Source organism: Pongo pygmaeus, chromosome 3 (genome assembly GCF_028885625.2).
Source record: "Pongo pygmaeus isolate AG05252 chromosome 3, NHGRI_mPonPyg2-v2.0_pri, whole genome shotgun sequence".
Taxonomy (NCBI): Eukaryota; Metazoa; Chordata; class Mammalia; order Primates; family Hominidae; genus Pongo; species Pongo pygmaeus.
In genome coordinates this window covers 2,678,393-2,691,892 of record NC_072376.2, presented here as the reverse complement: position 1 = coordinate 2,691,892, position 13,500 = coordinate 2,678,393, and the positions used below count along the sequence as shown (strand labels likewise).

The 13,500-nt window shown below is 46.7% G+C and overlaps 1 protein-coding gene and 1 long non-coding RNA gene across 9 annotated transcripts in view; both read right to left on the bottom strand.

Moving 5' to 3' along the window:
• The window catches only part of FAM193A (family with sequence similarity 193 member A), a 195,522-nt gene that overhangs the window by 75,229 nt on the left and 106,793 nt on the right, over nucleotides 1-13,500 (bottom strand). For 4 of the 8 annotated variants that reach the window (XR_010126197.1, XM_063664417.1, XM_063664419.1 and 1 more), the window contains 2 exons: nucleotides 10,263-10,410; nucleotides 1,940-2,011 (listed from right to left, as the gene is read on the bottom strand). Coding sequence is in view for 7 of the 8 variants with exons in the window: in XM_063664417.1 (XP_063520487.1) it covers nucleotides 1,940-2,011; nucleotides 10,263-10,410 (220 nt within the window). In the remaining variant the exon portion in view is untranslated. The remainder of the gene's footprint in view (nucleotides 1-1,939; nucleotides 2,012-10,262; nucleotides 10,411-13,500) is intronic. The other 4 variants (XM_063664421.1, XM_054486584.2, XM_063664418.1 and 1 more) reach the window with 1 other exon arrangement.
• On the bottom strand, nucleotides 5,896-10,244 carry LOC134739526 (uncharacterized). Its single transcript, XR_010126199.1, has 2 exons — nucleotides 8,877-10,244; nucleotides 5,896-8,601 (listed from the first exon to the last, which is right to left on the bottom strand). It is a non-coding gene; the product is annotated as an uncharacterized LOC134739526 (long non-coding RNA).

Below are 13,500 nucleotides of genomic sequence, written 5' to 3'. Positions count from 1 at the left end.
GCTTCAGCCTCCTGAGTTAGCTGGGATTATAGGTGCCCGCCACCACGCCCAGCTCATTTTTCTATTTTTACTAGAGACAGTGTTTCACCATGTTGGCCAGGCTGGTCTTGAACTCCTGGCCTCAAGTGATCCACCTGCCTCGGCCTCCCAAAGTGCTGGGATTACAAGCCTGAGCCACTGTGCCCGCCTGGCCAGAAGATTGTTTTTAAACTGGGAGACAAAGTATCTTTATAAGTTGATACTTTGTAACATCTAAAGAAGAGTTACAAACAAGGGGTTTATGGGCTATTTTGTCCGACTTGCACAACGCCTCTTTTTAAAAATGTTCGAGATTTCACCTAATAATCCAGATTTCTGGCTTCTCTTGACAACTTGGCAGTTCTGGTGGCCCTGTGAAGACTGTTGGACCCAAGTGGGGACTGCCTCTAACAGAGAACAGGAGAACACACGCACGCACACACAGGTGTGGCCTTCACTACCCATGCCCCAGGCTCCACTAGGGCCTATCCCAACTGAGGGCACTTTCAAGGTGAGGGTGGTGATGGCCACGAGCACCACAGGAACTCTGGGGTGGCTCTACCCTGTATCATCCATCTCTGTGACTTTCCCAACCCTGCAGGTGTGAGTTTACAACCCTTTACTAAACGATATGGATAACTTCTTGAGCCAAATTCTATTTGTAAAACTGACTCGATGTAGAAGGAAACCTGAAATAGACTAATAAATGTCATATAAATGAAAAAGGCAGACAAGATCTACAGTTCTTGTTCTTCTTCCCTGTAAAAATGAATTAGGCCCCAAAGTTTTACGGTAGGTTCTATCAAATCCTTCATGGGACAGAAAATTTAAACTATTCCTGAAAATTGCAAAAACACAGTTTCTCAATTCATTCTATGAAGCTAGCACAACCTTTATACAAACAAATAAGACCTCAAAGACCAAGACAACTCAATTATACCTCCGAATATAGATATAAAAGTCCTGGCTGGATGCAGAGGCTCACACCTGTAATCCCAGCACTTTGGTGGGCCAAAGTAGGAGGATCACTTGAGGCCAGGAATTTGAGAACAGTCTAGGTAATAAGGCAAGACCCCCACCGCCACAAAAAATTTCACTTGTTTGTAAATGAAATTATCTTTGAGACAAGGTCTCTTGCTCTGTCACCTAGGCTGGACTATAGTGGTGTGATCACAACTTACTGTAGCCTCAACCTCCTGGGCCTATGATCCTCCAACCTCAGCCTCCCAAGTAGATAGGACCACAGGCACACGCCACCACACCTGGCTAATTTTTTTTTTCCTTGTAGAGATGGGGTTCTCCCTATGTTGCCCAGGTTGGTCTCAAACTCCTGGACTCAAGCGATCCTTCTGCTTTGGCCTCCCAAAGTGCTGGGATTACAGGTGTGAGCCACTGCGCCAAGCCAAAACTTAGCTGGCACACTGGCATGTGCCTACGGTCCTAGCTACTCAGGAGGCTGAAGTGGGAGGAGAGCCTGAGCCCAGGAGTTCGAGGCTGCAGAGAACTAATATCTTGTCATTGCACTCCAGCCTGGCCAGCAATGTGAAACCCTGTCTCTAAAAATAATTTTATATAGCTGTCCGAATACACACACACACACAGGCGTGCGCACACGCACACACACACGTCCTAAATCAAATATCAGCTAATAAATTTAATAATGGAATAAAGAATGACATATCATGATCTACTAGGGTTTCATCCCAGGAACTCAAGAATGTCTCAAAATCAGGTAACCTAAACTCTTAACTCATACAGAAATTGATATAAGAAAAATCATACCATTGATTTTGACATCTTCCTGTTTTATTTTTTAAATGATAGCCTAAATGAACTAGAAATAAAAGTAAACTTCTTTAATTTTCTAGAAAGTATCAAAAGTCTGTATGGCAAGCATCAAACTTCATGGTGAAACACTCACAGCAGCCCCTCGAAGCCAGGACTGGACAAGGGTGCCAGTATCAATGCTCTCATTCACACTGGTCTGAAGGTCCTAGTGGAAGCCAAAAAAAGGGGACAAATGCTGGAAAAGATGAGATAAACCTATCATTATTTGTAGAAGATACTGTGATTTCCTAGACTCCCAGATTCAAGACTCAACTCAAAAACTACAAAAGTTAATGCCGGCATCTGGCGAGATGACTGGTCACAGGGCATCTCCATTTTCCCAGTTTCCAGCATGAATGCTTTAAACACACATTCCCCACTCAAGATGCCGGTCATAACAGCCCCTCAAACTACAGACTATGGAAGCATAAAATGGGTCAAAATTCACAAACTATAAAACCATAATACAATATGTTTTTAAAAACCTTAAAAAAGAGTGACATACCATATTCTTGGATGGGAAGATTCAATATTGGTGAATTGGTGCCAATTCTCCCTTTTCATTGTATATGTCTGCAGTTATTATAAAATCTTAGTGTACAGTGTAAGAGTTGTTTGATAAATAACATCAATAAAAACCTCTTCCTTGACTCTCCTCATAGCCTCACGGTAATTTTTTTTTTTTTTTTTTTGGAACAAATTTGGGTACCTGCAGGCTTATGTATGTGTCAAACAACAGAGAAAGAATGAATTTTAGAAAGCAAACATAAAAATAATCGATTTCAAACTTCCAGCCTGGGCAACATGGTGAAACCCTGTCTCTACCAAAAATACAAAAAAAAAAAAAAAAAAAAAATTAGCCAGGCATGGTGGTGTGCACTGTGATCCCAGCTACTCTGGAGGCTGAGGTGGGAGGGCTGCTTGAGCCCAGCAGGCAGAGGTTGCAATGAGCTGAGATGACACCACCGCCTAGTTGAGAGAGTAAGACTCCATCTCAAACAAACAAACAAAACCTACCAACTCTCTTGCCATATACATACATACTTATTTGTGAACAGAGACTCAATTATTTTACATGTATTCAACATTTTAAAACCTTTGAATCAGTATAAAATTTCTAAAATGTTATTGCTTAGAAGCAACCAACGTTCATTCAAAGGTTTTAAATTAAATAGCGCATTAAAATGGCTCCAGTAGAGAGTGGAGTGGCCACAAACCAAGAACTCCAGGGGTCACTGCAGTTGCCCCCAAAGCCTTCAGGGGAACATAGCCCTGCTGACATGCTGATTCTGAACTTCTGGCCTCAAGAACTGTGAGCATAAATTTCTGTTGTTTTCAGCTCCCCACAACCTCCCACCCATGCATACGTGGTTCCAGAATGACTATTATTCTTTGGATGTTACTAAAGTGGCCCAATTTCCCTCAATTGTATTAGTGGCAGATTGTTTCTCATAGTTTCTTCACAAGACAGTGAAAATAAAAATGCATCTCCTGGCTGGGCACGGTGGCTCATGCCTGTAATCCCAGCACTTTGGGAGGCTGAGGTGGGTGGATGATGAGGTCAGGAGATCTAGACCATCCTGGCCAACAGGGTGAAAGCTTGTCTCTACTACAAATACAAAAATTAGCCGGGCGTGGTGGCAGGCACCTGTAGTCCCCACTACTCGGGAGGCTGAGGCAGGAGAATTGCTTGAACCCAGGAGGCGGAGGTTGCAGTGAGCCAAGATCACGCCACTGCACTCCAGCCTGGCGACAGAGACTCCGTCTCAAAAAATAAATAAATAAATAAAAATAAAAAGCATCTTCTGGTTGCTTTAGTGAAGAGACTGGTTTTCTCTTTGTAAAAGCGATGTAACATGCAATTTTAAAGAAATACACTTTACTTTTTAAGTGACACTGTATTTTCTCCCTAGAGAGAACATGTATGTGTTGTTTTTACATATATACCATTTTCCCTGGAACAACAGCAATAATACCATATATAATATTTCAAAATAAATGTTTACCCTTCAAGAAACAGATACCTCAAGAAATTACTATTCCCAAAGGATTTTTCAGTCTTAGTAAAAGAATTTCCCTAAGGGCATTTTTGTGTTTAGTTACAGTTCAATTGGAGAAATGAATCTCTGAAACTAGAACTTTATCTGCCATTTCCATCACATGTGGAACTAAGGACAGCACCCCAGGCTCCTAGGGGCAGGATGTTATGCTACGTAGGACACCGCTGACCTAAACCCCAACAGGCCTGTCTGGCTGAGACCCTCGGGAGCCTCCTGTCATCTGCAGATGTGGTAACACCAGGAAGCAGGAGTGAGGCTCTAGCCACACTGGGTTTGGCACAGCACTCGGTAACGGTTCATCTTCCTTCTCTTTCATCCCTTTCCCTATGTTATCACTAACTATACTATTTTTCTGAAGTCACCTGAAGGTTACAAGTTATTCACAACCTCAGAAACTTGTATCAATACATGAAGGGAAAGCCAGGTGACAGACATGGCTTAGATCTGTGTCCCCGCCCAAATCTCATGTCAAACTGTAATCCCCATTGTTGGAGATGGGGCCTAGTGGGAGGTGATCAGATCATGGGGGCAGATTTCCCCGAAGTCGCTGTTCTCGTGACAGTGAGTTCTCAGGAGATCTGGTTGTTTAAAAGTGTGTAGCACCTCCCCACCCCCCTTCCTCCTACTCCAGCCATGTAAGATTTGCTGGCTTCCCCTTCACCTTCCACCATGTTTCCCGAGGCCTCCCAGCCATGCTTCCTACACAGCCACAGAACCGTGAGCCAATTAAACTGCTTTTCTTTATAAATTATCCAGTCTCAGGTATTTCTTTATAGCAATGCAAGAATGGACTAATACATCAGGGATAAATCAAGTGAACAGCATCAATCCTACAGAAGAAAAACACCAAGTGCAGGAGAAAGGGAGGTGGGAGTTCCATTCAGAAAAGCTTCCAGACCCAAAGCTTCTCCGCAATAGGCCAGCGTCTCCTGTTCAACACCAGGACAGGAACCACTGACACACCCAAGTCATTTTTATTGACAGGCAAGGCTGATTTGCACTTAGACTTGCAGACAAGTGCCTCCCCTGAAGGGTACTCTGCAAATCCCTGGGAAACAATGAATACCAGGCACAGAGGTCACCAGCCCCAGTGAGGGACAGATGTGTCCCTGAAATGAAATCGGAGATGAGACCTCATGGTCACCTAGTCCAAATACCTCTCCAACTATTCTCCACATTCCCTATCACGGGGAACTCATCTCCACACTACAGCCCACTCTGCCTTCGAACGACCCTTGCAAGGGACTCTTTCTGGTCACACACATCTACACGGGGTCTGGACTCTGCCCCTGGGGGCTGTCTGGGACGAGCTAAATGTCTGCTTCACAATGGTCACTTCTTGACCACTCAGTCCAGCAACCTCTTATGCTTCCCTGCCAGGGGGGTCCAGCCTGGTCAGAGCTGTCCTGAGGACAAGCAGCGAGGCTGCTACCACACCCTGATTACAGGACCTTCCATGTCTGCCCTGTGATGTCATGTCAACCTGTCACATTGATATGGTTCACCTTTGTCCCCACCCAAATCTCATGTCAAATTCTAATCCCCACATGTCAGGGGAGGAACCTGGTGGGATGTGATGGGATCATGGGGGCAGATTTCCCCCATGCTGTTCTCATGATAGCTAGTTCTCACAAGATATGATGGCTTAGAAGTGTGGCATTTCCCCTCTTGCTCTCTCTCTCTCCTGCCACTGCGTAAGACGTGCCTTGCTTCTTCTTCTCCTTCTGCCATGATTGTAAGTTTCCTAAGGCCTCCCCAGCCATGCGGAACTGTGAATCAATGAAACCTCTGTTCTTTATAAATTACCCAGAATCAGGTAGGTTTTGTGTTTTTTTTTTTTGAGACAGAGTTTCGCTCTTGTTGCCTAGGCTGGAGTGCAATGGCATGATCTCAGCTCACCCCAACCTCCGCCTCCCAGGTTCAAGTGACTCTCCTGCCTCAGCCTCCTGAGTAGGTGAGATTACAGGCATGTGCCACCACGCCCAGCTAATTTTGTATTTTTAGTCGAGACGGGGTTTCTCCATGTTGGTCAGGCTGGTCTTGAACTCCCGACCTCAGGTGATCTGCCCACCTTGGCCTCCCTAAGTGCTGGGATTACAGGCGTGAGCATCAAGCCTGGCCTCAGGTAGTTCTTTATAGCAGTGTGAAAATGGACTGATACACACACCCTTCCAGGTCTGATGCCACCCTCCAGTGGATTCACCAACACTCAGCTTCTCCATCTGCACATCTGTTACTGCTACAAACACTAACAAGACTGTGGAGGAGGGCCCTGAGACAGCGTTCTCTGGGCCAAAGGCAAATACCATTGCTGCCATTAGAGTGTACTGTGGGCAGCTATCCATGCCTACCCAGAAGGTGCTTGCGGCACCTCTTTTTTTATGAGGTCCTTGGTAAAGGTAAGTGGGGTCCTTATGCACTTGGGAGGTTTCAATGACCTAATGCAATACAACTTGACTGCAGCTCATGTTGGCAAGACAGAGACTCAGCAGGTGACACTATGTCATCAACGGAGACACTCTTGGATTAAGGACCCTTTCACGTGCTTCCCACAAGCAGCCTCTTTGGGAGTCTTGAAACCCTGCCCTGCACAGCAGCCTTTCCCTGGGCTTCAGAGACCTGAGCTCCTGTCTCTGCTCCCAGCCAGGGTGGTTTTGGCTTCTCACACCTCGCCCCTCTGTGAGGCCAGAGCAGATCAGCTTCATTCCCTTGAGCTCCAGTGACGAGAGTGAGCCAGGTAGAAAAGCTGGCCTCTCACCTTTCATTTTTCCTTCTCAAGGTCTTTCCTTCACAGTGTCTGCTGATGACCTGAGATCTCACTGCTCCTCCCCTCCTTCTGTACTCTCAATAAACCACCCTGCTTAGGTGCCATGGGATGTGCTCTAGAGCAGTGGTCCCCAACCTTTTTGGCACCAGGGACCAATTTCATGGAAGACAACTTTTCCACAGACCAGCTGAGGCAAGGGGATGGTTTTGGGATGATTCAAGCTCATAACATTTATTGTGCACTTTATTTCTATTATTATTACACTGTAATACAGAATGAAATAATTATACAACTCACCACAATGTACAATCAGTGGGAGCCCTGAGCTTGTTTTCCTTTAACTAGATGGTCCCATCTGGGGGTGATGGGAGACAGTGACAGATCATCAGGCATTAGATTCTCATGAGGAACGTACAATCTAGATCCCTTGCACACGCAGTTCACAATAGGGTTCATGCTTCTATGAGGATCTAATATCTCTGCTGATCTGACAGGAGAAGTTCAGGCGGTAATGCAAGCAATGGGGAGTGGCTATAAATACTGACAAAGCTTCACTGGCTCACCGGCCACTCACCTCCTGCTGTGTGGCCTGGTTCCTAACAGGCCATGGACTAGTACTGGTCTGTCTGTGACCCAACGGTTAGGGACCCCTGCTCTGTAGGGTACCCAGTAACCAGCGGCCCACAGTGCAATACCAACACAGGGACTATTTACTGTCCCTATGCCTATATATTTTTTTTCATTTTTTGAGATAGGGTCTCACTGTTGCCCAGGATGGAGTGTGGTGGCATGATCATAGCTCACCACAGCCTCAACCTCCTAGGCTCAAGTGATCCTCCCATCTCAGCCTCCTGAGTAGCTGAAACCACAAGTGCACACTACCATGGCAGGCTAATTTTTGTATTTTTGTAGAGACAAGGTCTATCTATGTTGCCCAGGCTGATCTCAAACTTCTGGGCTCAAGAAATCCACCTGCCTCAGCCTCCCAAAGTGCTAGAAATACAGGTGTGAGCCACTAAGCCTGGCTTTTTTTTTTTTTTTTTTTTTTTTTTTTTTGAGACAGGGTCTCACTCTGTCACCCAGGCTGCAGTGCAGTAGCACCATCATAGATCACTGCAGCCTCGAACTCTTGGTCTTAAGTGATCCTCCCCCACTCACTCTCTGGAGTGGCTGAACCACAAACACATGGCACCCAGCCTGGATAATTTTTTAATTTTTTTGTAGAGACAAGGTCTCACTATGTTGCCCAGGCTGGTCTCAAACTCCTGGGCTCAAGTGATCCTCCCACCTTAGCCTCCCGAAGTGCTGAAATTACAGGTGTGAGCCACTGCACCTGGCCAGTTTTACTTTTTAAAAATAACACAGAAAAAACTTATTTGGAATTAAAAGCTCGTATAACACTAAAACATCACCTAACATAATTATCTCATTTTGTAGGCAGGGAGGGAAAAGACTCATAGGGCAGATCCAGGACATTCTGGTGTTGACTGCCGTGCAGGGTTCTCCCTGGGACCCAAGTCAAGAACATCCCAGGGAGTGGTGACCTGGACACACTACTGGCCCTCCTGCACGGCCAAAGCCCTGAAGAGCCTGTGCTGAAAATGCCCACTTCCTGGAGCAAGTTAATGCCCACTGTCCTAGCTTCCCCCAACTCCTGCTCCCTCTACCAGAATAGCAAACTTGTGAAAATGGGCTGGTGCACCCACAGACGGCAGAGGGGAATGCAGCTTTCAGCGCCCTCTCTGCTGTGCTGTCCCCACATGGCACAGCTGCAGCCCCTGGGATGCTCCAGGCCTCATGAGATGAAGGCTGCTGAGGTGCTGCTGCAGCAGGAGACTCTGCCCTCCCCACCTGGCATCCAGACCCTGCTCTCACAGTAGTCCAGGCTAAGAAGTCGCTGGTCAGTGACAAGCCACAGCAGGAAAGTCTCTGGTTGCAAAAACAGACAAAAACATGAATTAGGAATACACCCACTTTGAAGAAAACACAAAACAGCAACTGCTCTCTCAGGCCCCAGCATGAGGCACAGGACACAGAGGGAGTCTCCCAGGACCAAGGTGATCTCTGAGGCCCTCCTCACCCTGATGTGCTGTGCGTACAGCATCCAAGGAAGAGGCGCAGAGTCATGGGAGAATCTCAGGGCCACCTGCCCTAAGACAAGCTCAACAGCACAGAATTCCGCATGTGACGAAGTTGGAACTTACTCCACTGAAGCTGATGCAGGTTCAAAAAAAGCCAGCAGGCCAGGCGCAGTGGCTCACAAATGTAATCCCAGTACTTTGGGAGGCTGAGAACGCAGAAGAATGAAGTAAGAGAAAACCCGCGAAAATCCAAACAACAGACCATTTGTAGCTCTAGTCCCTGTGGCTGCAGTAGAGAACAGCAACAGAAAACACGGCCTGTAACTGTGAAATCAATGACACACTTCTCGGAGGCAGCAAGCACATGCTAGTCCCTTCCTTCTTCCCAGTCCCTCACAGCACTGACAAGGAACACTGACAAGGAGCCACAGGTGGCAACCACATGGCACTCACCATGCCAGGGCAGACATGGAACCAGCACATGTCTTAGGCTAGAGCCCAGGTTCCATTTTCCTACAGAGAGTCTCCAAAGTGCAAAAGAGAAACTCAGTCATTCCTCCTTTACCCCTGCTCACACTACTGTCATCTTTAAACCAGGGCCACTCTCAATTCCTTCCCGGCCCAACCCTGCTTTAGGAGAGCAGGCAGGCCAGGGGTGGGAAGGGGGGGCGCTGTCTCAAAGCCCTGCTCTGTCTGACAGGCTTGGGCTGCCTGAGCGCCCTCCCTTCAGATCCACCTCTAGCAGATGCCCTCCCTCTTCTGTCTTCCACCTCATGAGCCACCTGCCACCTGTGCATGTGTCTGCACTCCCTTCTAGACTAGGACAGATGGACAATGAGCTCTCAACAGCAGAGTGCTCAGTAAACAGCTCCTGGACTTAAAAAACCTCCTACCTGGATCAGGCGTGGTGGCTCACACCTGTAATCCCAACACTTTGGGGAGGGTGAGGCAGGCAAACCACCTGAGGTCGGGAGTTCGAGAACAGCCTGACCAACATGGAGAAACCCCGTCTCTACTAAAAATACAAAATTAGCCAGGCATGGTGGTGCATGCCTGTAATCCCAGCTACTCGGGAGGCTGAGGCAGGAGAATCACTTGAACCCGGGAGGCGGAGGTTGGGGTGAGCCCAGATCTCACCATTGCATTCCAGCCTGGGCAACAAGAGCAAAACTCCATCTCAAAAAAAAAGAAAAACCTCCTACCTGGGGTGCAGAGCCTGGTGACAGCCCGTGTGAGTGATAGCAGGTGTGCCCAGGCCAAGGCGAACTTGACCAACTGCTGCCACCACATCTCAGGCCCAGGAGGCCCAAGCCATCTGTGATGCCAACAGGTTTCCCATCCCTTTCGGAAAACCAGCAGCTGACACACAGGGGCTATCCACTTGCGCCTCTGGGCCTCAGTCGGGAATTCCTGGCTTGAAGCTCAGGACAAAGCTAGTGACCTGGTGCTGCCTTCAACAGGGCCGTCTGAGGATGTGCGCGGGGGGTGGTGGTCCCGGGTGGCACTCACCTGCTCGTCAACATAGGCGTCGATCCTCTTCTGACACTCCAGCCACTCCTCGGCGACTCTGTGCAGCTCCTCCTCGGAGCGCTGGTACCTCTGCAGCAAGGTACTGTATGTGTCCTCACTGCAGGTGTCGTGTGTGGTGGTTCCTAGCCTAGGAGAGAGAAGGCCTTGTAACAAAGGAAAGAACCCAAAGGCTCTGAAGCAGAGATCAGAAATGTGCTTCCTGCTGATACTATCCTGTTTTGTCATCTCGCCTCCCAACGTGGAAAACGGGGTGCCACTCTGCACCACAGCAGGGAGCTATGAGGGATCAACAGATCCCCATGCAAGGCACCCAGGACAGACTTGTAAAAAGGAGATGCTCAGCTGGGCACAGTGGCTCACACCTGTAATCCTAGCACTTTGGGGGACTGAGGTGGGTGGATCACCTGAGGTCGGTGGATCACCTGAGGTTGAGAGATCGAGACCAGCGTGACCAATATGGCGAAACCCCATCTCTGCTAAAAATACACAAAAATTAGCCAGGTGTGGTGGCAGGCACTCATAGCCCCAGCTACTCGGGAGGCTGAGACAGGAGAATCGCTTGAACCCGGGAGGCGGAGGTTGCAGTGAGCCAAAATCACACCACCACTGCACTCCAGCCTGGGCAACAGAGCGAGACTCTGTCTCAAAAAAAAAAAAAAAAAAAAAAAAGGAGATGCTCAAAGAAACAACAGCTTCTAAGAAAAAAATGAGCACTGAACAACATGTCTCTAAAGACTATGACTTAACAATTCAGTTTACCAAATATGGAATTGAAATAAAAAATTAAAATAGATAAAAATAAAAATGATAATACAAAAATAAATATGGGGATACAAAGTTATTTTACTCTTGAAAATACAACTGGCTCAGAGAAAACAAAACACTTAATGAGACATTAAAATTTAGATCTGGTTTTCAAATAAAGCAAAACAAAATCTGATTTACTTGAAGAAATATAGTTAACAGTTTTCTGTCTACTATATTATATTGTATTAAGAAAGATGGCGGTCGGGCGCAATGGCTCATGCCTGTAATCTCAGCACTTTGGGAGGCCGAGGCGGAGGGGATCGCCTGAGGTCTGGAGTTCAAGACCAGCCTGGCCAACATGGAGAAACCCCGTCTCTACTAAAAATACAAAAATTAGCTGGGTGTGGTGGCACATGCCTGTAATCCCAGTCTCAGGAGGCTGAGACAGAAGAATCGCTTGAACCTGGGACGCAGAGGTGGGGGTGAGCCAAGATCGTGCCACTGCACTCCAGCCTGGGAGACAGGGTGAAACTGCCTCAATAAAAAAAAAAAAAAAAGAAAAAGAAAAGAAAAAAAAAGAAAGATGGCAAGATGGAAAATGAGAAAATAAATGGGAAACAAAAGACACACATGCAGGTGGACAGTGAGAAAAACACCTCGATTTCTGAAAAGACTGAGCAAGATGGCGACCGGGAAACAGAAGGCTGGGGGCTGGGGGCTGGGGGCGTGGGACTGGGGGCAGGAGGAGGACGGGGAGTGGTGTGGAGACACATGTAGATTATTACCAGAAAAAATTCATGTTCCTAATACCTAAATCTATCAGTGTGAGCCAAAATAAGTGGAATAAAGACATCTTGACAAGGATGGCTTAGAATCAAACACAACGTTTATAATATATCAAGAGCACAAAGATTCTGTGCAAGGTTAGGGATCAGCACTGTTTATATAAAACACTAGAAGCCACCAAATGCATCATGGCACATCTAGGAGAATCAGTACTTGGTAACTAGATACTTGTTACCAATTTTATAATTACGTCTACCCATTCACACACACACACATTCATGTATATATACACATATATATTTTGAAATGGAAATATGCCCATGGCAACTAAAGATATGACTACAGCATGTTTAAAAATATGTATAGTGGACATAGGGAAAAATGTATAAGAAATACTAAATTATTTATAAAACCTAACTTTGTTTACGGTTTTCTATATTTTCAGAATTTTATTTGTAATGACAATCTAACGATTTTATAATAAACTAGCTATGTGGAAATTAGGATCTTTTCATGGGTGAAATGGGCAGGAATGACTCCCTCTTCTCCTCTGACCTATCTCCACCCTCAGGTAAATCGCACCTGGGAACCTCAAAGCTACTGAAGCCATCTGTGCACTCACCTATTGCAGTCTCTCCAGGGGAGGCAGCAGAGGTTAGGTGTAACTGGGCAGTCATTTAGGGAAGCCCAAAGGAAAGAAACAATACTGATGCACATGGATTGAGGCTACTTCAAAACATCAAAGCTGTTCTCCTAAGGCTGTTTCTGCCCCTCAGGAGACAAAACGCCTTAAGACATGGACTCCAGTGGAGCCAGGGTTCTGCCACACTGCAGCCCGTGAAGTAGTTTTTCTCCCACTTCTCCTCTGCCAGCCTTGCTCTTCCGTGACTGGTTTCCATTCTTCACACAGAATCCAGCTTCTACCCAATTCCATCCTGCCCCTACTTGCTCCACCTGGAACGTTGGGATGCGGCATTATACCCTGTCATGTGTTCCTTGTCCTGCTCCTCCTGGAAGTAAGAATTTATCTCTTCCAAGTTATAGAATTCAGATTATTTTGAACCAAGGGAGAGCAAAGTGGGTGGGGGAGGGGGTTTGTGGATATCTTTGGTGGTGTAACTGGAAAGCAATCTGCAGGCACAGGGCTTCCCTGCAAGCAAAGCTGTGCTAGGATCAAAAGAGTCACAGGGACTATCCACAGGGTTGAATTAAATCAATGGCTCAGCAAACAGGTTTCCATCTAAATATTGAGCTTGCAGCAGCATGGAAAGACAGCAGCATGGAAATACGCTTACTGTAATGTTACCAATGTGTATGTGAAACATTATTATTGATAAAGAGAATGAAATAACATTGGTTTGGGTAAGTTTTATTACCCTAATTAGTATATATTCAAAGTGAAGCCCACATTGAGCTACTGACACCCACAACAAAGAGAAGCAGGCCTGAGGGATGCATCCCCTGATAGAAACACCCCCCACCTACGCCTTGGCCTGCCAAGGGATCTGAGCAGAGCCATCCAGAACCTTCAGATCCTACCACCAATTCTCAGGCAGGACAGAGGATGGAGGTGGCCAGACTGCTCTGTGAACACGCCCACGCAGGATCCAGACCAAAGCACCCCCAGGACAGATGGCCCAGTTCTTTCACAGATACATTTTAAGACAAAAAATGGTGGGGAGTC